This window comes from Drosophila serrata, unplaced genomic scaffold (genome assembly GCF_035046125.1).
Source record: "Drosophila serrata isolate PLE 108 unplaced genomic scaffold, ASM3504612v1 contig_276, whole genome shotgun sequence".
NCBI classification, from domain to species: Eukaryota; Metazoa; Arthropoda; class Insecta; order Diptera; family Drosophilidae; genus Drosophila; species Drosophila serrata.
Window position 1 is genome coordinate 7424688 of NW_028257174.1, and position 23161 is coordinate 7447848.

The following is a 23161-nucleotide window of genomic DNA, read 5'->3' on the forward strand; positions in this document are numbered from 1 at the left end:
GGTGATAATGGATATGGTCTCACCTTTTTTAAAAGTAGTAATGGCCGCCTTAACCGTTCCATTCGCGGCATTCTTGATCAGGCTTTCCCACTGGGCAATGAGGTCCCGCAATGAGGGCGCCTCCTTGGGCGTCAGATCAGAGCTGGGCCAGCGACATGGCCGGACGCATCCCATTATGCTGCCTCCATTGGCTATGTAGGCGGCTGCATTCAGGCTGCAATTGACAGCGGGCTTGTGTACGATCTCCGGTTCGTTGCTGTTAATATAAGAATGAAAATTCAATGAGAATCGAACTCCTTTAAGTAGGTTATCTAGCACTTGCCCATTTACATCCAACTCCTGGGTGGACTCGGCATTGCGCAGTTTTCCGGGTCCATAGGAGTGCTCCATCTCAAGAGTCCTCATCGTCAACCTCGTCCGCATCGGCCTCGTCTGTGCTGAGCTGGCTGGAAACAAAAAAAAAAAAAACGTAAGATCAGAGGATTCTTGAAAGCCTTGACGTGTACTCACAACTTGTTCAGCGAAGCCTTCAGTGTATTCTGCCTGTTACTCTTGTGCAGGCGCTTCAGCTCCGCCTCGCGCGACTTGAGGCTCTGCAGCTCCTGCTGGATCTTCTGCTCGACGCAATGGCTTGCCCTCTGCTGGTGATAGGGTGACTGTGGTACTGCCCGATGGCGAGTTGCCGTTCTCCAGGAAGGCCAACGCCGTGCGTGTGATCAGCTTGAGGGTGTTGCTGTTGGTGTTGTTGTTGCTGCTGACTTCCATTTTGATTGCTCACTGAGCTGCTGATGTTGCCCAAGGGCACCACCGAAGGCAAACTGACGCTTCTGGTGCAGGTCGCTGCTCCTGGCGGGTGACCACGGTCAGCATAAGCGGCGGCTGCTGCACTGCCGCCGGCCGGGCTGTGACCAGCACCCCCTAGTCTTGATCCACCTCATCCTGATCCTGTGGCTGCTCCTGAGTGCATTCACCATAACCCAAAACGTAGGATGTCAAAGCTGCAAATGGTTCCATGCCAGCAATCGATAGTTAAAGCTGCGTATCGTTGTATGTCAGCAATCGATAGTCAATGCTGTACATCGTCACTGATCGTCGCTGTTGCACATGGCTGCAGGCAACCAGCTGAAAGTCAAAGCAGTCACACTTCCTTGTATAAGTAGGGAAACATGGGTTGACCACACTGCAAAAAGCCGGTGATAATGGATATGGTCTCACCTTTTTTAAAAGTAGTAATGGCCGCCTTAACCGTTCCATTCGCGGCATTCTTCTTGATCAGGCTTTCCCACTGGGCAATGAGGTCTCGCAATGAGGGCGCCTCCTTGGGCGTCAGATCAGAGAGCTGGGCCAGCGACATGGCCGGACGCATCCCATTATGCTGCCTCCATTGGCTATGTACGCGGCTGCATTCAGGCTGCAATTGACAGCGGGCTTGTGTACGATCTCCGGTTCGTTGCTGTTGATATAAGAATGAAAATTCAATGAGAATCGAACTCCTTTAAGTAGGTTATCTAGCACTTGCCCATTTATATCCAACTCCTGGGTGGACTCGGCATTGCGCAGTTTTCCGGGTCCATAGGAGTGCTCCATCTCAAGAGTCCTCATCGTCAACCTCGTCCGCATCGGCCTCGTCTGTGCTGAGCTGGCTGGAAACAAAAAAAAAAAAACGTAAGATCAGAGGATTCTTGAAAGCCTTGACGTGTACTCACAACTTGTTCAGCGAAGCCTTCAGTGTATTCTGCCTGTTACTCTTGTGCAGGCGCTTCAGCTCCGCCTCGCGCGACTTGAGGCTCTGCAGCTCCTGCTGGATCTTCTGCTCGACGCAATGGCTTGCCCTCTGCTGGTGATAGGGTGACTGTGGTACTGCCCGATGGCGAGTTGCCGTTCTCCAGGAAGGCCAACGCCGTGCGTGTGATCAGCTTGAGGGTGTTGCTGTTGGTGTTGTTGTTGCTGCTGACTTCCATTTTGATTGCTCACTGAGCTGCTGATGTTGCCCAAGGGCACCACCGAAGGCAAACTGACGCTTCTGGTGCAGGTCGCTGCTCCTGGCGGGTGACCACGGTCAGCATAAGCGGCGGCTGCTGCACTGCCGCCGGCCGGGCTGTGACCAGCACCCCCTAGTCTTGATCCAGCTCATCCTGATCCTGTGGCTGCTCCTGAGTGCATTCACCATAACCCAAAACATAGGATGTCAAAGCTGCAAATGGTTCCATGCCAGCAATCGATAGTTAAAGCTGCGTATCGTTGTATGTCAGCAATCGATAGTCAATGCTGTACATCGTCACTGATCGTCGCTGTTGCACATGGCCAGCGACATGGCCGGACGCATCCCATTATGCTGCCTCCATTGGCTATGTACGCGGCTGCATTCAGGCTGCAATTGACAGCGGGCTTGTGTACGATCTCCGGTTCGTTGCTGTTGATATAAGAATGAAAATTCAATGAGAATCGAACTCCTTTAAGTAGGTTATCTAGCACTTGCCCATTTATATCCAACTCCTGGGTGGACTGGGCATTGCGCAGTTTTCCGGGTCCATAGGAGTGCTCCATCTCAAGAGTCCTCATCGTCAACCTCGTCCGCATCGGCCTCGTCTGTGCTGAGCTGGCTGGAAACAAAAAAAAAACGTAAGATCAGAGGATTCTTGAAAGGCTTGACGTGTACTCACAACTTGTTCTGCGAAGCCTTCAGTGTATTCTGCCTGTTACTCTTGTGCAGGCGCTTCAGCTCCGCCTCGCGCGACTTGAGGCTCTGCAGCCCCTGCTGGATCTTCTGCTCGACGCAATGGCTTGCCCTCTGCTGGTGATAGGGTGACTGTGGTACTGCCCGATGGCGAGTTGCCGTTCTCCAGGAAGGCCAACGCCGTGCGTGTGATCAGCTTGAGGGTGTTGTTGTTGGTGTTGTTGTTGCTGCTGACTTCCTTTTTGATTGCTCACTGAGCTGCTGATGTTGCCCAAGGGCACCACCGAAGGCAAACTGACGCTTCTGGTGCAGGTCGCTGCTCCTGGCGGGTGACCACGGTCAGCATAAGCGGCGGCTGCTGCACTGCCGCCGGCCGGGCTGTGACCAGCACCCCCTAGTCTTGATCCAGCTCATCCTGATCCTGTGGCTGCTCCTGAGTGCATTCACCATAACCCAAAACGTAGGATGTCAAAGCTGCAAATGGTTCCATGCCAGCAATCGATAGTTAAAGCTGCGTATCGTTGTATGTCAGCAATCGATAGTCAATGCTGTACATCGTCACTGATCGTCGCTGTTGCACATGGCTGCAGGCAACCAGCTGAAAGTCAAAGCAGTCACACTTCCTTGTATAAGTAGGGAAACATGGGTTGACCACACTGCAAAAAGCCGGTGATAATGGATATGGTCTCACCTTTTTTAAAAGTAGTAATGGCCGCCTTAACCGTTCCATTCGCGGCATTCTTCTTGATCAGGCTTTCCCACTGGGCAATGAGGTCTCGCAATGAGGGCGCCTCCTTGGGCGTCAGATCAGAGAGCTGGGCCAGCGACATGGCCGGACGCATCCCATTATGCTGCCTCCATTGGCTATGTACGCGGCTGCATTCAGGCTGCAATTGACATCGGGCTTGTGTACGATCTCCGGTTCGTTGCTGTTGATATAAGAATGAAAATTCAATGAGAATCGAACTCCTTTAAGAAGGTTATCTAGCACTTGCCCATTTATATTCAACTCCTGGGTGGACTGGGCATTGCGCAGTTTTCCGGGTCCATAGGAGTGCTCCATCTCAAGAGTCCTCATCGTCAACCTCGTCCGCATCGGCCTCGTCTGTGCTGAGCTGGCTGGAAACAAAAAAAAAACGTAAGATCAGAGGATTCTTGAAAGGCTTGACGTGTACTCACAACTTGTTCAGCGAAGCCTTCAGTGTATTCTGCCTGTTACTCTTGTGCAGGCGCTTCAGCTCCGCCTCGCGCGACTTGAGGCTCTGCAGCTCCTGCTGGATCTTCTGCTCGACGCAATGGCTTGCCCTCTGCTGGTGATAGGGTGACTGTGCTACTGCCCGATGGCGAGTTGCCGTTCTCCAGGAAGGCCAACGCCGTGCGTGTGATCAGCTTGAGGGTGTTGCTGTTGGTGTTGTTGTTGCTGCTGACTTCCATTTTGATTGCTCCCTGAGCTGCTGATGTTGCCCAAGGGCACCACCGAAGGCAAACTGACGCTTCTGGTGCAGGTCGCTGCTCCTGGCGGGTGACCACGGTCAGCATAAGCGGCGGCTGCTGCACTGCCGCCGGCCGGGCTGTGACCAGCACCCCCTAGTCTTGATCCAGCTCATCCTGATCCTGTGGCTGCTCCTGAGTGCATTCACCATAACCCAAAACGTAGGATGTCAAAGCTGCAAATGGTTCCATGCCAGCAATCGATAGTTAAAGCTGCGTATCGTTGTATGTCAGCAATCGATAGTCAATGCTGTACATCGTCACTGATCGTCGCTGTTGCACAAGGCTGCAGGCAACCAGCTAAAAATCAAAGCGGTCACACTTCCTTGTATAAGTAGGGAAACATGAGTTGACCACACTGCAAAAAGCCGGTGATAATGGATATGGTCTCAGCTTTTTTAAAAGTAGTAATGGCCGCCTTAACCGTTCCATTCGCGGCATTCTTCTTGATCAGGCTTTCCCACTGGGCAATGAGGTCTCGCAATGAGGGCGCCTCCTTGGGCGTCAGATCAGAGAGCTGGGCCAGCGACATGGCCGGACGCATCCCATTATGCTGCCTCCATTAGCTATGTACGCGGCTGCATTCAGGCTGCAATTGACAGCGGGCTTGTGTACGATCTCCGGTTCGTTGCTGTTGATATAAGAATGAAAATTCAATGAGAATCGAACTCCTTTAAGTAGGTTATCTAGCACTTGCCCATTTATATCCAACTACTGGGTGGACTGGGCATTGCGCAGTTTTCCGGGTCCATAGGAGTGCTCCATCTCAAGAGTCCTCATCGTCAACCTCGTCCGCATCGGCCTCGTCTGTGCTGAGCTGGCTGGAAACAAAAATAAAAACGTAAGATCAGAGGATTCTTGAAAGCCTTGACGTGTACTCACAACTTGTTCAGCGAAGCCTTCAGTGTATTCTGCCTGTTACTCTTGTGCAGGCGCTTCAGCTCCGCCTCGCGCGACTTGAGGCTCTGCAGCTCCTGCTGGATCTTCTGCTCGACGCAATGGCTTGCCCTCTGCTGGTGATAGGGTGACTGTGGTACTGCCCGATGGCGAGTTGCCGTTCTCCAGGAAGGCCAACGCGGTGCGTGTGATCAGCTTGAGGGTGTTGCTGTTGGTGTTGTTGTTGCTGCTGACTTCCATTTTGATTGCTCACTGAGCTGCTGATGTTGCCCAAGGGCACCACCGAAGGCAAACTGACGCTTCTGGTGCAGGTCGCTGCTCCTGGCGGGTGACCACGGTCAGCATAAGCGGCGGCTGCTGCACTGCCGCCGGCCGGGCTGTGACCAGCACCCCCTAGTCTTGATCCAGCTCATCCTGATCCTGTGGCTGCTCCTGAGTGCATTCACCATAACCCAAAACATAGGATGTCAAAGCTGCAAATGGTTCCATGCCAGCAATCGATAGTTAAAGCTGCGTATCGTTGTATGTCAGCAATCGATAGTCAATGCTGTACATCGTCACTGATCGTCGCTGTTGCACATGGCTGCAGGCAACCAGCTGAAAGTCAAAGCAGTCACACTTCCTTGTATAAGTAGGGAAACATGGGTTGACCACACTGCAAAAAGCCGGTGATAATGGATATGGTCTCACCTTTTTTAAAAGTAGTAATGGCCGCCTTAACCGTTCCATTCGCGGCATTCTTCTTGATCAGGCTTTCCCACTGGGCAATGAGGTCTCGCAATGAGGGCGCCTCCTTGGGCGTCAGATCAGAGAGCTGGGCCAGCGACATGGCCGGACGCATCCCATTATGCTGCCTCCATTGGCTATGTACGCGGCTGCATTCAGGCTGCAATTGACAGCGGGCTTGTGTACGATCTCCGGTTCGTTGCTGTTAATATAAGAATGAAAATTCAATGAGAATCGAACTCCTTTAAGTAGGTTATCTAGCACTTGCCCATTTATATCCAACTCCTGGGTGAACTGGGCATTGCGCAGTTTTCCGGGTCCATAGGAGTGCTCCATCTCAAGAGTCCTCATCGTCAACCTCGTCCGCATCGGCCTCGTCTGTGCTGAGCTGGCTGGAAACAAAAATAAAAACGTAAGATCAGAGGATTCTTGAAAGCCTTGACGTGTACTCACAACTTGTTCAGCGAAGCCTTCAGTGTATTCTGCCTGTTACTCTTGTGCAGGCGCTTCAGCTCCGCCTCGCGCGACTTGAGGCTCTGCAGCTCCTGCTGGATCTTCTGCTCGACGCAATGGCTTGCCCTCTGCTGGTGATAGGGTGACTGTGCTACTGCCCGATGGCGAGTTGCCGTTCTCCAGGAAGGCCAACGCCGTGCGTGTGATCAGCTTGAGGGTGTTGCTGTTGGTGTTGTTGTTGCTGCTGACTTCCATTTTGATTGCTCCCTGAGCTGCTGATGTTGCCCAAGGGCACCACCGAAGGCAAACTGACGCTTCTGGTGCAGGTCGCTGCTCCTGGCGGGTGACCACGGTCAGCATAAGCGGCGGCTGCTGCACTGCCGCCGGCCGGGCTGTGACCAGCACCCCCTAGTCTTGATCCAGCTCATCCTGATCCTGTGGCTGCTCCTGAGTGCATTCACCATAACCCAAAACGTAGGATGTCAAAGCTGCAAATGGTTCCATGCCAGCAATCGATAGTTAAAGCTGCGTATCGTTGTATGTCAGCAATCGATAGTCAATGCTGTACATCGTCACTGATCGTCGCTGTTGCACAAGGCTGCAGGCAACCAGCTAAAAATCAAAGCGGTCACACTTCCTTGTATAAGTAGGGAAACATGAGTTGACCACACTGCAAAAAGCCGGTGATAATGGATATGGTCTCAGCTTTTTTAAAAGTAGTAATGGCCGCCTTAACCGTTCCATTCGCGGCATTCTTCTTGATCAGGCTTTCCCACTGGGCAATGAGGTCTCGCAATGAGGGCGCCTCCTTGGGCGTCAGATCAGAGAGCTGGGCCAGCGACATGGCCGGACGCATCCCATTATGCTGCCTCCATTGGCTATGTACGCGGCTGCATTCAGGCTGCAATTGACAGCGGGCTTGTGTACGATCTCCGGTTCGTTGCTGTTGATATAAGAATGAAAATTCAATGAGAATCGAACTCCTTTAAGTAGGTTATCTAGCACTTGCCCATTTATATCCAACTCCTGGGTGGACTGGGCATTGCGCAGTTTTCCGGGTCCATAGAAGTGCTCCACCTCAAGATTCCTCATCGTCAACCTCGTCCGCATCGGCCTCGTCTGTGCTGAGCTGGTTGGAAACAAAAAAAAACGTAAGATCAGAGGATTCTTGAAAGCCTTGACGTGTACTCACAACTTGTTCAGCGAAGCCTTCAGTGTATTCTGCCTGTTACTCTTGTGCAGGCGCTTCAGCTCCGCCTCGCGCGACTTGAGGCCCTGCAGCTCCTGCTGGATCTTCTGCTCGACGCAATGGCCTGCCCTCTGCTGGTGATAGGGTGACTGTGGTACTGCCCGATGGCGAGTTGCCGTTCTCCAGGAAGGCCAACGCCGTGCGTGTGATCAGCTTGAGGGTGTTGCTGTTGGTGTTGTTGTTGCTGCTGACTTCCATTTTGATTGCTCCCTGAGCTGCTGATGTTGCCCAAGGGCACCACCGAAGGCAAACTGACGCTTCTGGTGCAGGTCGCTGCTGCTGGCGGGTGACCACGGTCAGCATAAGCGGCGGCTGCTGCACTGCCGCCGGCCGGGCTGTGACCAGCACCCCCTAGTCTTGATCCAGCTCATCCTGATCCTGTGGCTGCTCCTGAGTGCATTCACCATAACCCAAAACGTAGGATGTCAAAGCTGCAAATGGTTCCATGCCAGCAATCGATAGTTAAAGCTGCGTATCGTTGTATGTCAGCAATCGATAGTCAATGCTGTACATCGTCACTGATCGTCGCTGTTGCACAAGGCTGCAGGCAATCAGCTGAAAGTCAAAGCGGTCACACTTCCTTGTATAAGTAGGGAAACATGAGTTGACCACACTGCAAAAAACCGGTGATAATGGATATGGTCTCACCTTTTTTAAAAGTAGTAATGGCCGCCTTAACCGTTCCATTCGCGGCATTCTTCTTGATCAGGCTTTCCCACTGGGCAATGAGGTCCCGCAATGAGGGCGCCTCCTTGGGCATCAGATCACAGAGCTGGGCCAGCGACATGGCCGGACGCATTCCATTAATGCTGCCATTGCTGGCCCCATTGGCTATGTAGGCGGCTGCATTCAGGCTGCAATTGACAGCGGGCTTGTGTACGATCTCCGGTTCGTTGCTGTTGATATAAGAATGAAAATTCAATGAGAATCGAACTCCTTTAAGTAGGTTATCTAGCACTTGCCCATTTATATCCAACTCCTGGGTGGACTGGGCATTGCGCAGTTTTCCGGGTCCATAGAAGTGCTCCATCTCAAGAGTCCTCATCGTCAACCTCGTCCGCATCGGCCTCGTCTGTGCTGAGCTAGCTGGAAACAAAAAAAAAAACGTAAGATCAGAGGATTCTTGAAAGCCTTGACGTGTACTCACAACTTGTTCAGCGAAGCCTTCAGTGTATTCTGCCTGTTACTCTTGTGCAGGCGCTTCAGCTCCGCCTCGCGCGACTTGAGGCCCTGCAGCTCCTGCTGGATCTTCTGCTCGACGCAATGGCCTGCCCTCTGCTGGTGATAGGGTGACTGTGGTACTGCCCGATGGCGAGTTGCCGTTCTCCAGGAAGGCCAACGCCGTGCGTGTGATCAGCTTGAGGGTGTTGCTGTTGGTGTTGTTGTTGCTGCTGACTTCCATTTTGATTGCTCCCTAAGCTGCTGATGTTGCCCAAGGGCACCACCGAAGGCAAACTGACGCTTCTGGTGCAGGTCGCTGCTCCTGGCGGGTGACCACGGTCAGCATAAGCGGCGGCTGCTGCACTGCCGCCGGCCGGGCTGTGACCAGCACCCCCTAGTCTTGATCCAGCTCATCCTGATCCTGTGGCTGCTCCTGAGTGCATTCACCATAACCCAAAACGTAGGATGTCAAAGCTGCAAATGGTTCCATGCCAGCAATCGATAGTTAAAGCTGCGTATCGTTGTATGTCAGCAATCGATAGTCAATGCTGTACATCGTCACTGATCGTCGCTGTTGCACATGGCTGCAGGCAACCAGCTGAAAGTCAAAGCAGTCACACTTCCTTGTATAAGTAGGGAAACATGGGTTGACCACACTACAAAAAGCCGGTGATAATGCATATGGTCTCACCTTTTTTAAAAGTAGTAATGGCCGCCTTAACCGTTCCATTCGCGGCATTCTTCTTGATCAGGCTTTCTCACTGGGCAATGAGGTCTCGCAATGAGGGCGCCTCCTTGGGCGTCAGATCAGAGAGCTGGGCCAGCGACATGGCCGGACGCATCCCATTATGCTGCCTCCATTGGCTATGTACGCGGCTGCATTCAGGCTGCAATTGACAGCGGGCTTGTGTACGATCTCCGGTTCGTTGCTGTTGATATAAGAATGAAAATTCAATGAGAATCGAACTCCTTTAAGTAGGTTATCTAGCACTTGCCCATTTATATCCAACTCCTGGGTGGACTGGGCATTGCGCAGTTTTCCGGGTCCATAGAAGTGCTCCATCTCAAGAGTCCTCATCGTCAACCTCGTCCGCATCGGCCTCGTCTGTGCTGAGCTAGCTGGAAACAAAAAAAAAACGTAAGATCAGAGGATTCTTGAAAGCCTTGACGTGTACTCACAACTTGTTCAGCGAAGCCTTCAGTGTATTCTGCCTGTTACTCTTGTGCAGGCGCTTCAGCTCCGCCTCGCGCGACTTGAGGCCCTGCAGCTCCTGCTGGATCTTCTGCTCGACGCAATGGCCTGCCCTCTGCTGGTGATAGGGTGACTGTGGTACTGCCCGATGGCGAGTTGCCGTTCTCCAGGAAGGCCAACGCCGTGCGTGTGATCAGCTTGAGGGTGTTGCTGTTGGTGTTGTTGTTGCTGCTGACTTCCATTTTGATTGCTCCCTGAGCTGCTGATGTTGCCCAAGGGCACCACCGAAGGCAAACTGACGCTTCTGGTGCAGGTCGCTGCTCCTGGCGGGTGACCACGGTCAGCATAAGCGGCGGCTGCTGCACTGCCGCCGGCCGGGCTGTGACCAGCACCCCCTAGTCTTGATCCAGCTCATCCTGATCCTGTGGCTGCTCCTGAGTGCATTCACCATAACCCAAAACGTAGAATGTCAAAGCTGCAAATGGTTCCATGCCAGCAATCGATAGTTAAAGCTGCGTATCGTTGTATGTCAGCAATCGATAGTCAATGCTGTACATCGTCACTGATCGTCGCTGTTGCACATGGCTGCAGGCAACCAGCTGAAAGTCAAAGCAGTCACACTTCCTTGTATAAGTAGGGAAACATGGGTTGACCACACTGCAAAAAGCCGGTGATAATGGATATGGTCTCACCTTTTTTAAAAGTAGTAATGGCCGCCTTAACCGTTCCATTCGCGGCATTCTTCTTGATCAGGCTTTCCCACTGGGCAATGAGGTCCCGCAATGAGGGCGCCTCCTTGGGCGTCAGATCAGAGCTGGGCCAGCGACATGGCCGGACGCATCCCATTATGCTGCCTCCATTGGCTATGTACGCGGCTGCATTCAGGCTGCAATTGACAGCGGGCTTGTGTACGATCTCCGGTTCGTTGCTGTTGATATAAGAATGAAAATTCAATGAGAATCGAACTCCTTTAAGTAGGTTATCTAGCACTTGCCTCGCGCGACTTGAGGCCCTGCAGCTCCTGCTGGATCTTCTGCTCGACGCAATGGCCTGCCCTCTGCTGGTGATAGGGTGACTGTAGTGGCTGAATGGTATGGCCATATAATGGTGCATCTTTTGGGCTGAATTAATAGAAAAGAGCGGAAGTGACAATGCATGGCAGGCTCTTGCGATGAATTTAGACCGGAAACACAGTTTGTTCTGTATTAATTTGCTTTTTGGCCGTCAGGTGGCCTCAACGTCAAAAGTACCTTATTTCAATTTTATTTTATCCGTTTATAGCAGAGTCACAAAATACTACGTATACGCACTGGTATAACTTAAAATATTATAAAAAAAAAATCGAAAGAAAAAAGGGTTATTTTTTAGAAACTACACAACTAATCATGGACCTAAAACTGTATATAAAGAAAGAAAGTGCAAGGTTTTATTTATTTTTGTTATAGCATTAAGCAATTGGGGCTTTGAGGGTATTAAATTAATTTCTTAGCTGAGTATTAACAATGTCCACAGACGTGACAAGATCTTGAAGCCTTATACATTATCCTGCCTGGATGTGTTTATGAAGTGAGCTGCACCACCATCACCCCCCACCACAATTCCCAAACGATGTCGTACGGCGGGTCAGAGGTAGCTAGTGGATGGGGAATTTATCGGGGAATCAGGTTGTGAAGGTTGTGGGGGTGAAGCCAAGCTAATTTACACAATGTGTAACAAAACTTGGGTCTTTATTTATTTTAGTACCTACCTACTATGTTCGGCCATATGTCAAAGTTCGCATTCATTTGGGCTTTTTATTGCATACCCTTACCTTCCGTACACACCCACTCACACACACACACACTCAACCACACACACACACATTCAGCACTCGTTTGATTTGCCCCTAATTGCTTTGTAAAGAACAAGAAGAAAAGAATAATGGTTATAATGACAAACCACATTTGTATTTATATATATATTGAGTCCGATCAATCGAATCAAAGCAAATTCTATAAATAACCATACTTGCACGTCATATAGCCCCCATAATTACTAATACTCGATGACCTTTTGTATGTATATCCTGTGTGCCTGCAAACTACAAACTACGAACTATGAACTATGAACTTCAAACCTTCAAACTTCAATCTGCGATCATCCAGTTATGTGACCATGGGTATAGATTTAGGTAATCTTGCAGCCTTGCGAACGTTTAGGGTGCTGCGAGCGCTTAAAACCGTAGCCATTGTGCCAGGTATGAATTCTGAGATATCTATATAAATAATATATGATCAAACACATATTATATATACACATAAATAATCATCTACACCACTCTTACGTTTACCAAACATAGGCCTGAAGACCATCGTCGGTGCCGTCATCGAATCTGTGAAGAATCTGCGCGATGTGATAATCCTCACGATGTTCTCCCTGTCGGTGTTTGCGCTGATGGGGCTGCAGATTTACATGGGCGTTCTGACGCAGAAGTGCATCAAGAAGTTCCCGCTGGATGGCTCCTGGGGTAACCTTACCGATGAGAACTGGGACTATCACAATCGCAATAGCTCCAATTGGTACTCGGAGGACGAGGGCATCTCGTTTCCACTGTGCGGCAATATCTCCGGAGCGGGGTAAGTTAGGAGGGAATATATCTGAACTCCAGGATCACGTTTAAGCTATACCTGTTATACATTAATATCATCTCATGTCCCTTTCCATGCTACTTGTACCGCTTCCAACCGCCTCGCTCCGATCGCAGGCAATGCGACGATGATTACGTGTGCCTGCAGGGGTTTGGACCGAATCCGAACTATGGCTACACCAGCTTCGATTCGTTCGGCTGGGCCTTTCTGTCCGCCTTTAGACTGATGACGCAGGACTTCTGGGAGGACCTCTATCAGCTGGTGTTGCGCGCCGCAGGACCATGGCACATGCTGTTCTTTATAGTCATCATCTTCCTAGGTTCATTCTATCTTGTGAATTTGATTTTGGCCATTGTTGCCATGTCGTATGACGAATTGCAAAAGAAGGCCGAAGAAGAAGAGGCTGCCGAAGAGGAGGCGATACGTGTAAGTAGACACCCAGACCTGTTGCTCCCCAGACAACCGCCAACTGCAACTGCAACCGCAACAGCAACAGCAACAGCAACTGCAACTGTGCAACAGTGCACTGGCTCCTGTAGCTGCGGCGGCCAACGGCCAACAGCCAAGTAGGATTGGTAACTGGATTGGTAACTGCAGCTGCAGCAGCCAGTGCTGCACAGTGGGACAAATAGAGACCAGATAGAAAAAGAGACCTAAAACAAAAGAAAACAAAATGAATTGATAGACTGACAAAAGATGTACTTGGAACCAGAACTATAACTATTACTTAACTTAACTTGAACTGAACCACTGAAATCCCAACTCGCTGTGGTAGATAATTTCAATTTCGATTGCTGCGGGATCTCGATCGAGTATTGAGAATATCTACCCGTACCAAGAACAGCGACTGCAACCACAACAGACTTGCTTTTTTCTTTTGTATATGTACTATACATATATAGAAAATCGACTACTCTCGTATGTATATCGTGTACCGTATACCGTATAGCGTATAGCGTATATATGCCCGTAATATCGTATGCTTAGCTAATTGTCTATAAAACTAACTTAATCGCAACATCCTATCGAAACTATATACATATTAATATCTCTCCCGAACTCTATCTCTCTATCTATGTAACTGTCTATCTGTCTATCAGTCTCGCTGCCTTCATTGTACAAATTGTCGTGCTGTATAGTCCGTCCGATCGATCGTCTATATATATGTATATATATGTGTGTTAAGTCACTAACCATTCAGCTTTCCGAGCTCCTCTGTCTCTCTCTCTCTCTATCTCTCTGTTTCTCTGTCTATATTATATATAAATATAATACATACTCGTACTTACTATAATTTATGATTTTAGTGCACCATTAGTTTCGATCCTGTCACTAGTCACAAAACGATTAACGATTAAAAGAACAAAAGAAAAAATCAAATTACTTACAACCTATACTTACTATATATATATATATATATATATATATATATAATTATTTATATATATATATATATATATATCTCACTATATGTATGAATATGTATCTATCAAAACTCAAACCCCCAACGCCCTGTGTACCCCCAAAAAAACCCATCCTTAAGACCCAGCACAGCACTGTATCGTATGATTTTTACTTGATCTGTGTATGTACCAACTATAAACGATCAAAGTAGCGTAGTTTTGCTTTTCGTATTGTACAAAAACCCAGCCTCCATCCCCAGTCCCACTTAATTCCACTCCCTTCTGATCCGATCTGATCCGATCCAATCCGATCCGATCAGAGACTGCCTGCACTCTGCACTGTATATAATCGCTTATCCACCTGCATGCTCGTTGTAGGAAGCGGAAGAGGCGGCTGCCGCCAAAGCGGCCAAGCTGGAGGAGCGGGCCAATGCCCAGGCGCAGGCAGCAGCGGATGCAGCTGCTGCCGAGGAGGCCGCCCTGCATCCAGAGATGGCCAAGAGTCCGACATATTCCTGCATCAGCTACGAGATGTTCGTCGGCGGCGAAAAGGGCAACGATGACAACAACAAGGAGAAGATGTCCATACGCAGCGTCGAGGTGGAGTCGGAGTCGGTGAGCGTTATACAAAGACAACCAGCACCTACCACAGCACACCAAGCTACCAAAGTTCGTAAAGTGAGCACGGTAAGTATTCCGAGCGCAGGCGCAGCATTTCTTTTTACCTTCCTTTCCATTCCAGTCTCTTGATTTCCGTTCCATTTGACTTTTGACGAGTTCCAGTTTCAGTTTCCGTTTCCGTTTGTGCCCTTTTTCGTTTATATTTCCCTATTGTTTCTCCATTGATCCTACTTAGTTACATAACGTTCTTAGGTTTAGTTTCCGTTTCAGTTTCGGTTCGGCTTTTGCTTTTTGGGCTTCACTGTGCCCAAGTCTTTTCAGACCAACTTAAATGTGTTAATTTGAATTGCGTTTCCATCGGTTTATTATAAATATATGTGTTGCCTTGAGTTGCTTTTGGCCTCCGTTGCATTTCCGTTATTTTGATATTCTATTGATCTGTATGATCGATCGACTTTCCCCACGATCGCCGATAGTTTCGACCTAGTTTCTAGGCCATATGTGCAATCGAGAATTCGCGTCGCCGCTACAGCTAAAGTTAGAGCTACAGTAGCAGTTACAGTTATAGTTACCGTTTCCGCTAACGCTACCGTTACATTGCCATTGCATTGTTATCGAACCTGAGTTCCAGTTATCGCCTATCATTTTGTATCGTTTCTCGTTAATCTCGTAATCTCGTTTCTCGTCGATATTCCTTTGATTAGTTTGATCATTTTGTTGGATATCTCTCTCCCCGTTTTTGATTGAATCGTACATCTCGTACCTTATATGCCTTATGTATAACATAGCCGTATGATCATGCAACTAGATATTGAATCCTTTCATACCGTATCTGGATATAGTGTAGTGCGTGCCATCTGTATGTATGTATTAGATCTTTATCTATCTCTTGAATATCCATTTGGTTATACTCTTCTACCTTTGATTAACGTTTCCATTTCCGTTTCGGTTTTAATTTCCTTTTCCGTTTCTGTTAGCTATTTGCATGCGTGTGTCCGTGTGTGCGTGAGTGTCGGTGGTATACAGAATCCCGTATGGATTCCTAATTCTAATGAAGGAGCCTCTTGACTGATTTATTTATCCATTTGCCTAGTGGAGACTCAATAACTTTTAATTTTTCCACGATTCGTCATGAGTTTCGTTCTGTAATTCGTAATTTTTGTTACTGTTATTGTTTCGATTTCGATTTTGGTTGGGTCATTGCTCGGAATGCTTTAGGTAAAATAGAAAATTTTCAACAATATTCCAATGTGGTTATCTCGACAATTGGCTTTTAAACGCATTCTGCAATTCTGCAAGCAAACCAAAATAACAAGCAAACAACCGATCAAAAATATAGGAGAGCCCCTTGGGTTCGGCTTAAGATTCGTACGCTTGAAGAACGCTTTGAGCCCACATAAAAACACTAATTGTTATTAATTTTTATTCTCGGGTTATGGTTTCGATTTGGGTTACTTTAGATTTCGATTTCGGTTTTAATCCAGGCCGGGACTTATTTAATTTAAAGTTGTGTTCCTGTTCTCGTTTTGGTTGCCCTTTAGTGTTACGATTTGGTTCCAGAATAATTTTGATATTGTGCGATAGAGTTTGAGATTTGATAATTTCTGTGGATGCATAAACCATTGCATGCATTAATTAGTTACAATATGTTAGCTCTCTCTCACGACACACACGATAACTAAATGGCATATGGCAAGCGTTTGCTTTTTGCACATTAACACAAAGGACACGCGCGCCTTTCGAGGATATCCGCGATAGCCGTTAATCGACAACCCACACAGATATCAAAGCCCAAATAACCGATCTTAGGCGGCTAAGTATCGGTTCGTTTTCCATTAAATTTTTAACCGAAGACACAGCCAACTGAACTGCCTTAAATAGCTAAGAACAAAAAAAATAATAGTCGAAAAATAAACATACTCACATACGATACAATACTGATAACCAAAGTACTGATTGATAACTCGCTATCCGCTGTCTCGCTCGCTCGCTAGCTCGTTCTAATCGACCATCCATTTTGCTCTGGCAGCCTCAGATAGTTTTTGATGAGAGCAGAAACTATTTGGGATTGACCGTTGATCGTAGATCGATAAATTCCCCAAAACCTCAGGTAGGTTGCTCTCGCTCTCTCTCTCTCTCTCTCTCTCTCTCTCTGTCTATCTCTATCTCTCTCCCACACACACACACACACACTCTGTCTCTCTATTTCTATATCCAAAACTCAAGAACTCTCAGACAAAAACCGTATGTGTTCACCCCCTCTGAACAAGTGTGATTAGGGTCCAGATATGACATACCGATACCGCGTATATTGATATAAACGTATATCAAAATATATATTATATATATTATTAGAGCTGCCACGATCCCTTCCAAATGCCACGCCCCCAGAGATCGAAAGCGCCGTAGATTTGTGATTTGAAACTAGATATGCATCCGTACGAAGTTTGGAAGAGATTTGCCTAGAGTTGAATTGTAGAACTTAACGATTAACACTTTATTTTGTTTATTCGATTATTTCTCGTTACCGTTATTGCGTTACTGCGCCGGCTTTTCCCGAAAAGAAAGCGTGGGATGAAAATTTTCCAATCCATTTTAGTGTTTGTTCAAATATTTTCGTTTATCCTCCCTTACGTATTGTTCCATTGAAGTTATCTCTTTCGTTCTTAATTAATAATTCTTGATCTAAAAACAGTTTATTTTATTGTAAATCCAAAAACCCGACCCTAAAATATTTAGATAAATTAAGCAACATTTCAAATAAACGCTTTGCTGAAGTAGAAATGAAATCACACCACAAATTAAAAACTCAAGCTCAATCTTTCACAATAAACAAGATGTAAAAAACAAAAAAAAACAGGAACACACGCGGAACATATACACATTCTCACACTCATACAATTAAATGCTCCCAGTAATCATTTTTCCTTTAAACTGTAGACAGCAAAATCGAATACTTAATTTATAACAAAACCCAAAAAAAAGAACAAAAATTGTACCAAAAATATATATATATATATATATATATATATATACATTTATACATAGATAATAAAACCGCAATCGAGGAATATATATATTTTATTTGATTCATTTTTCCTTTTCTTCTTCTACTTATACTTTTTTTGTACAACAAATGAAAAAAATGAAAACGAAACGAAATGAAAAACAAAACTTAGACATCCTTATCCTTACCTGGTTCACCGTTTAACATACGCAGGGGATCACGTAGTTCTCACAAGGTAAGCGCCCAACACACACACACACACATACAGACTCACATACACACGCCCACATCCACTGACACCGCACACAGATGTACGCAATCAGAGATCACTGATCACAGATCACAACCACACACTTACACAGACACAGAATTGCGTAAAATAAACATATCATCGGACAGTTTATCAAGTCCATGCGGATATCCAATCTGGCTCCAATGATCACCAGATCAGATCATATACTATATATCGATCGTTCGAGGCTCACAGTTTACCTACAGTCAAGTACAAGTATCTGTACCCCTACCATTACCCATATCCTGTAGGCCGTACAACGTTTAGATTTTGCATAGTTTTCGAAATAGAACGAAACTCCATCAAACATAAAAGATTTTTTTGGATCATACCCACATATAAGCGATTAGTTAGCGTATAGCATCTGTATAACATCTTTAATATTCTGTAATACTCTGAGAGATACATGTGGCACTATATCCATATATCGATAAGCAATCGCATTAGCGTAATCATAATCATAATCATTCACCTAATCGTCTATGACTGTCTACATGTCTTTTATAGTTTTATTTTCCTCTCTTCGATAATTTTTTTTTCGGTTTGGCCTTGTTTTGTTGTTTTGTGTATCGCTGTATCTCCATTTCCCAATATATAAATATATATATATTGTTATATATACTATCGTGCATATCCATCTATGAACATATATAGTCGTCTAACTATCTGTACTGCTCTGTACTGTACTCGGTTGTAAGTGTGTCTGTCTCTGTGTGCCTGTCCTCTGTACTTTTGTACAATCTGTAACCAGAACTCTTCTGGCCCTGGTTAGCTTGATCTCTGCAGTGGGCTTTGATGGGAACAGTACTCGCTCTTACCCAGGATCTCACTTATCTCGCGGTCACTGTCACTGTCACTACCACGATCACAGCCATAGTCGCAACCCATTCTCACTGTCACCCCAAACTCTGACTTTCACTTTCACTCCGACATCTGCATCTTATATTTGTCTTTGTTTTTGTTTAAACATTGATTTTGTCGTTCCTCTTGGTTAATTCTTGTATTGGTTTTGTTATTTTCTCTATATAAGTATTTGTGTAATCATGTCCTATATATACAAAAACATAAACCTATTAAGACAACAGTAATACTATTCTAAATTATTTCTGTGGTCCGATATGTTAAATGTTAAACCAACACTAATCCAAATCCGTCTAGATACTTTGTATGTCTAAGCTGGTTTCATTTGATTTAATTCGTATCCGCTCTTCAGTTATCATTCTTACCCTTTAATTGCTCATACCAATCCCCATCGATAACCTGACTTTCTGTTCGATAAAAGGCCCAATAGGCCCAAGAATAACCCTGCGTCATAACTACTACTGTACTACTTTACCTTACTCCTACTACTGCTCTCTGTTGTATAACTACTTTATAATATTACGATTATATTATATATATATAATAAATACATAACCATAAACGTAACTGTGTGCGAGACTGGGTGTGTGTGCGAGAGTGCGTGTGTGAATGCCAATGGAGTGAAACGAGTACTAACTGTATTGCATCCTGTGTCGAACATGTCCAGTACACGATAAGAAACGGACGTGGCCGCTTTGGTATACCCGGTAGCGATCGCAAACCGTTGGTACTGTCAACATATCAGGACGCCCAGCAGCACCTGCCCTATGCCGACGACTCGAATGCCGTCACTCCAATGTCCGAGGAGAACGGGGCCATTATAGTGCCCGTCTACTATGGCAATCTAGGTGAGATCAACACAGCATTCATTTAAATTGAGGGACCAGTGCTTATCCGCTAATCTGCAGGCTCTCGGAACTCATCCTACACCTCGCATCATTCCCGAATATCGTATACCTCACATGGCGATCTACTCGGCGGCATGGCCGTCATGGGCGTCAGCACAATGACCAAGGAGAGCAAGTTGCGCAATCGCAACACACGCAATCAATCAGTGGGCGCCACCAATGGCGGCACCACCTGCTTGGACACCAATCACAAGGTTGAGCATCGCGACTACGTAAGTTCAATCCCCAATATATACATCAATTGCAAGTGCTATATCAAATCGATAATTGCAGGAAATTGGTCTGGAGTGCACGGACGAGGCCGGCAAGATTAAACATCATGACAATCCTTTTATCGAGCCCGTCCAAACACAAACTGTGGTTGATATGAAAGGTATGGTTTTTATACCCTTCTAAGGGTATTTTGATTTCAATCAGAAGCTAAGAACTTAGTGAAGGAATCATTTTTGACCCTATACATCACATATAGCCTTGATCAGCATCTAGCCATTAAAGCATTTTGGCTTAGTTAAGAATTTTTTAAACTGATTGTCAAAAAAAAAAAAGTGATATAAAAATGACAATTTCAAGAATTCTTTAGAAGAAAATATAATTTTAATCAGTGAAGGAATCATTTTCGACCCTATGTATTCTTGATCATCGTCAGCAGAAGAATCCATCTAGCCATTAAAACACTTTGGCTTAGTTATGAATTTTTTAAATTTTGATTATCCCAAATAAAAAATTATCAAATAAAATGGACAATTTCAAGAATCTTGCAGAGGAAAATATAATTTTAATCAGTGAAGGAATCATTTCAGACCCTATAAAGCATATATATTCATGATCAGCATGAACAGGAGAATCGTTCTAGCCATGTCCGGTAAAAAACCAAAAATTTTCAAATTTTTTCAAATTTGCAAAAAAAGATAAGGGGTTACTTTGTTAAAATTTGTACAAATTGGCCAAAAATTTTAATTTTTTTAAATTTTATATTGAGTATGCAGATTTATTAACCGTATAAAAATTCGCATAGGAACGTTTTCCGAATTAAAATTGAAGCATTTTTGGCTTAGTTATGAATTTTTTAAACTTTGATTTGTCAGAAAAAAATATACATATATATGAAGAAATTTCAATTTCCAGAATCTTGCAGGGGAAAATATAATTTTAACAAGTGAAGAAGTCCTTTCCGACCCTATAAATCATATATATCCTTGATCAGGATCAGCAGGACAATTCATCTAGCCATTAAAACACGTTGGCTTAGTTATAAATTTTTAAAATTTTGATTATCCCAATTAAAAAATTATCAAATAAAATTGACAATTTCAAGAATCTTGCAGAGGAAAATATAATTTTAATCAGTGAAGGAATCATTTCAGACCCTATAAAGCATATATATTCATGATCAGCATGAACAGGAGAAACGTTCTAGCCATGTCCGGTAAAAACCAAAAATTTTCCAATTTTTTCAAATTTGCAAAAAAAGATAAGGGGTTACATCGTTAAAATTTGTACAAATTGGTCAAAAATTTTATTTTTTTTTAAATTTTATATTGAGTATGCAGATTTATTAACCGTATAAAAATTCGCATAGGAACGTTTTCCGAATTAAAATTGAAGCATTTTTGGCTTAGTTATGAATTTTTTAAACTTTGATTTGTCAGAAAAAAATATACATATATATGAAGAAATTTCAATTTCCAGAATCTTGCAGGGGAAAATATAATTTTAACAAGTGAAGGAGTCCTTTCCGACCCTATAAATCATATATATCCTTGATCAGGATCAGCAGGAGAATTCATCTAGCCATTAAAACACGTTGGCTTAGTTATAAATTTTTAAAATTTTGATTATCCCAAATAAAAAATTATCAAATAAAATTGACAATTTCAAGAATCTTGCAGAGGAAAATATAATTTTAATCAGTGAAGGTATCTTTTCAGACCCTATAAAGCATATATATTCTTGATCAGCATGAACAGGAGAATCGTTCTAGCCATGTCCGGTAAAAACCAAAAATTTTCAAATTTTTTTCAAATTTGCAAAAAAAGATAAGGGGTTACATCGTTAAAATTTGTACAAATTGGCAAAAATTTTAATTTTTTTAAATTTTATATTGAGTATGCAGATTTATTAACCGTATAAAAATTCGCATAGGAACGTTTTCCGAATTAAAATTGAAGCATTTTTGGCTTAGTAATGAATTTTTTAAACTTTGATTTGTCAGAAAAAAATATATATATGAAGAAATTTCAATTTCAAGAATCTTGCAGGGGAAAATATAATTTTAACAAGTGAAGGAGGCCTTTCCGACCCTATAAATCATATATATCCTTGATCAGGATCAGCAGGAGAATTCATCTAGCCATTAAAACACGTTGGCTTAGTTATAAATTTTTAAAATTTTGATTATCCCAAATAAAAAATTATCAAATAAAAATGACAATTTCAAGAATCTTGCAGAGGAAAATATAATTTTAATCAGTGAGGGAATCATTTCAGACCCTATAAAGCATATATATTCTTGATCAGCATGAACAGGAGAATCGTTCTAGCCATGTCCGGTAAAAACCAAAAATTTTCCAATTTTTTCAAATTTGCAAAAAAAGATAAGGGGTTACATCGTTAAAGTTTGTACAAATTGGCAAAAATTTTAATTTTTTTAAATTTTATATTGAGTATGCAGATTTATTAACCGTATAAAAATTCGCATAGGAACGTTTTCCGAATTAAAATTGAAGCATTTTTGGCTTAGTTATGAATTTTTTAAACTTTGATTTGTCAGAAAAAAATATACATATATATGAAGAAATTTCAATTTCCAGAATCTTGCAGGGGAAAATATAATTTTAACAAGTGAAAAAGTCCTTTCCGACCCTATAAATCATATATATCCTTGATCAGGATCAGCAGGAGAATTCATCCAGCCATTAAAACACGTTGGCATAGTTATAAATTTTTAAAATTTTGATTATCCCAAATAAAAAATTATCAAATAAAAATGACAATTTCAAGAATCTTGCAGAGGAAAATATAATTTTAATCAGTGAGGGAATCATTTCAGACCCTATAAAGCATATATATTCTTGATCAGCATGAACAGGAGAATCGTTCTAACCATGTCCGGTAAAAACCAAAAATTTTCCAATTTTTTCAAATTTGCAAAAAAAGATAAGGGGTTACATCGTTAAAATTTGTACAAATTGGCAAAAATTTTAATTTTTTTAAATTTTATATTGAGTATGCAGATTTATTAACCGTATAAAAATTCGCATAGAAACGTTTTCCGAATTAAAATTGAAGCAATTTTGGCTTAGTTATGAATTTTTTAAACTTTGATTTGTCAGAAAAAAATATATATATGAAGAAATTTCAATTTCAAGAATCTTGCAGGGGAAAATATAATTTTAACAAGTGAAGGAGGCCTTTCCGACCCTATAAATCATATATATCCTTGATCAGGATCAGCAGGAGAATTCATCTAGCCATTAAAACACGTTGGCTTAGTTATAAATTTTTAAAATTTTGATTATCCCAAATAAAAAATTATCAAATAAAAATGACAATTTCAAGAATCTTGCAGGGGAAAATATAATTTTAATCAGTGAGGG

General features: G+C 44.2%; 1 protein-coding gene across 50 annotated transcripts in view; it reads left to right on the top strand.

Moving 5' to 3' along the window:
- Positions 1 to 23161, top strand: part of para (sodium voltage-gated channel paralytic) — a 116042-nt gene that overhangs the window by 51240 nt on the left and 41641 nt on the right. For 29 of the 50 annotated variants that reach the window (XM_086835915.1, XM_086835917.1, XM_086835924.1 and 26 more), the window contains 8 exons: positions 11991 to 12082; positions 12185 to 12461; positions 12590 to 12899; positions 14255 to 14563; positions 17677 to 17739; positions 19325 to 19505; positions 19566 to 19777; positions 19839 to 19938. In XM_086835915.1, coding sequence (XP_086692041.1) covers positions 11991 to 12082; positions 12185 to 12461; positions 12590 to 12899; positions 14255 to 14563; positions 17677 to 17739; positions 19325 to 19505; positions 19566 to 19777; positions 19839 to 19938 — 1544 coding nt within the window. The remainder of the gene's footprint in view (positions 1 to 11990; positions 12083 to 12184; positions 12462 to 12589; positions 12900 to 14254; positions 14564 to 17676; positions 17740 to 19324; positions 19506 to 19565; positions 19778 to 19838; positions 19939 to 23161) is intronic. The other 21 variants (XM_086835929.1, XM_086835952.1, XM_086835940.1 and 18 more) reach the window with 1 other exon arrangement.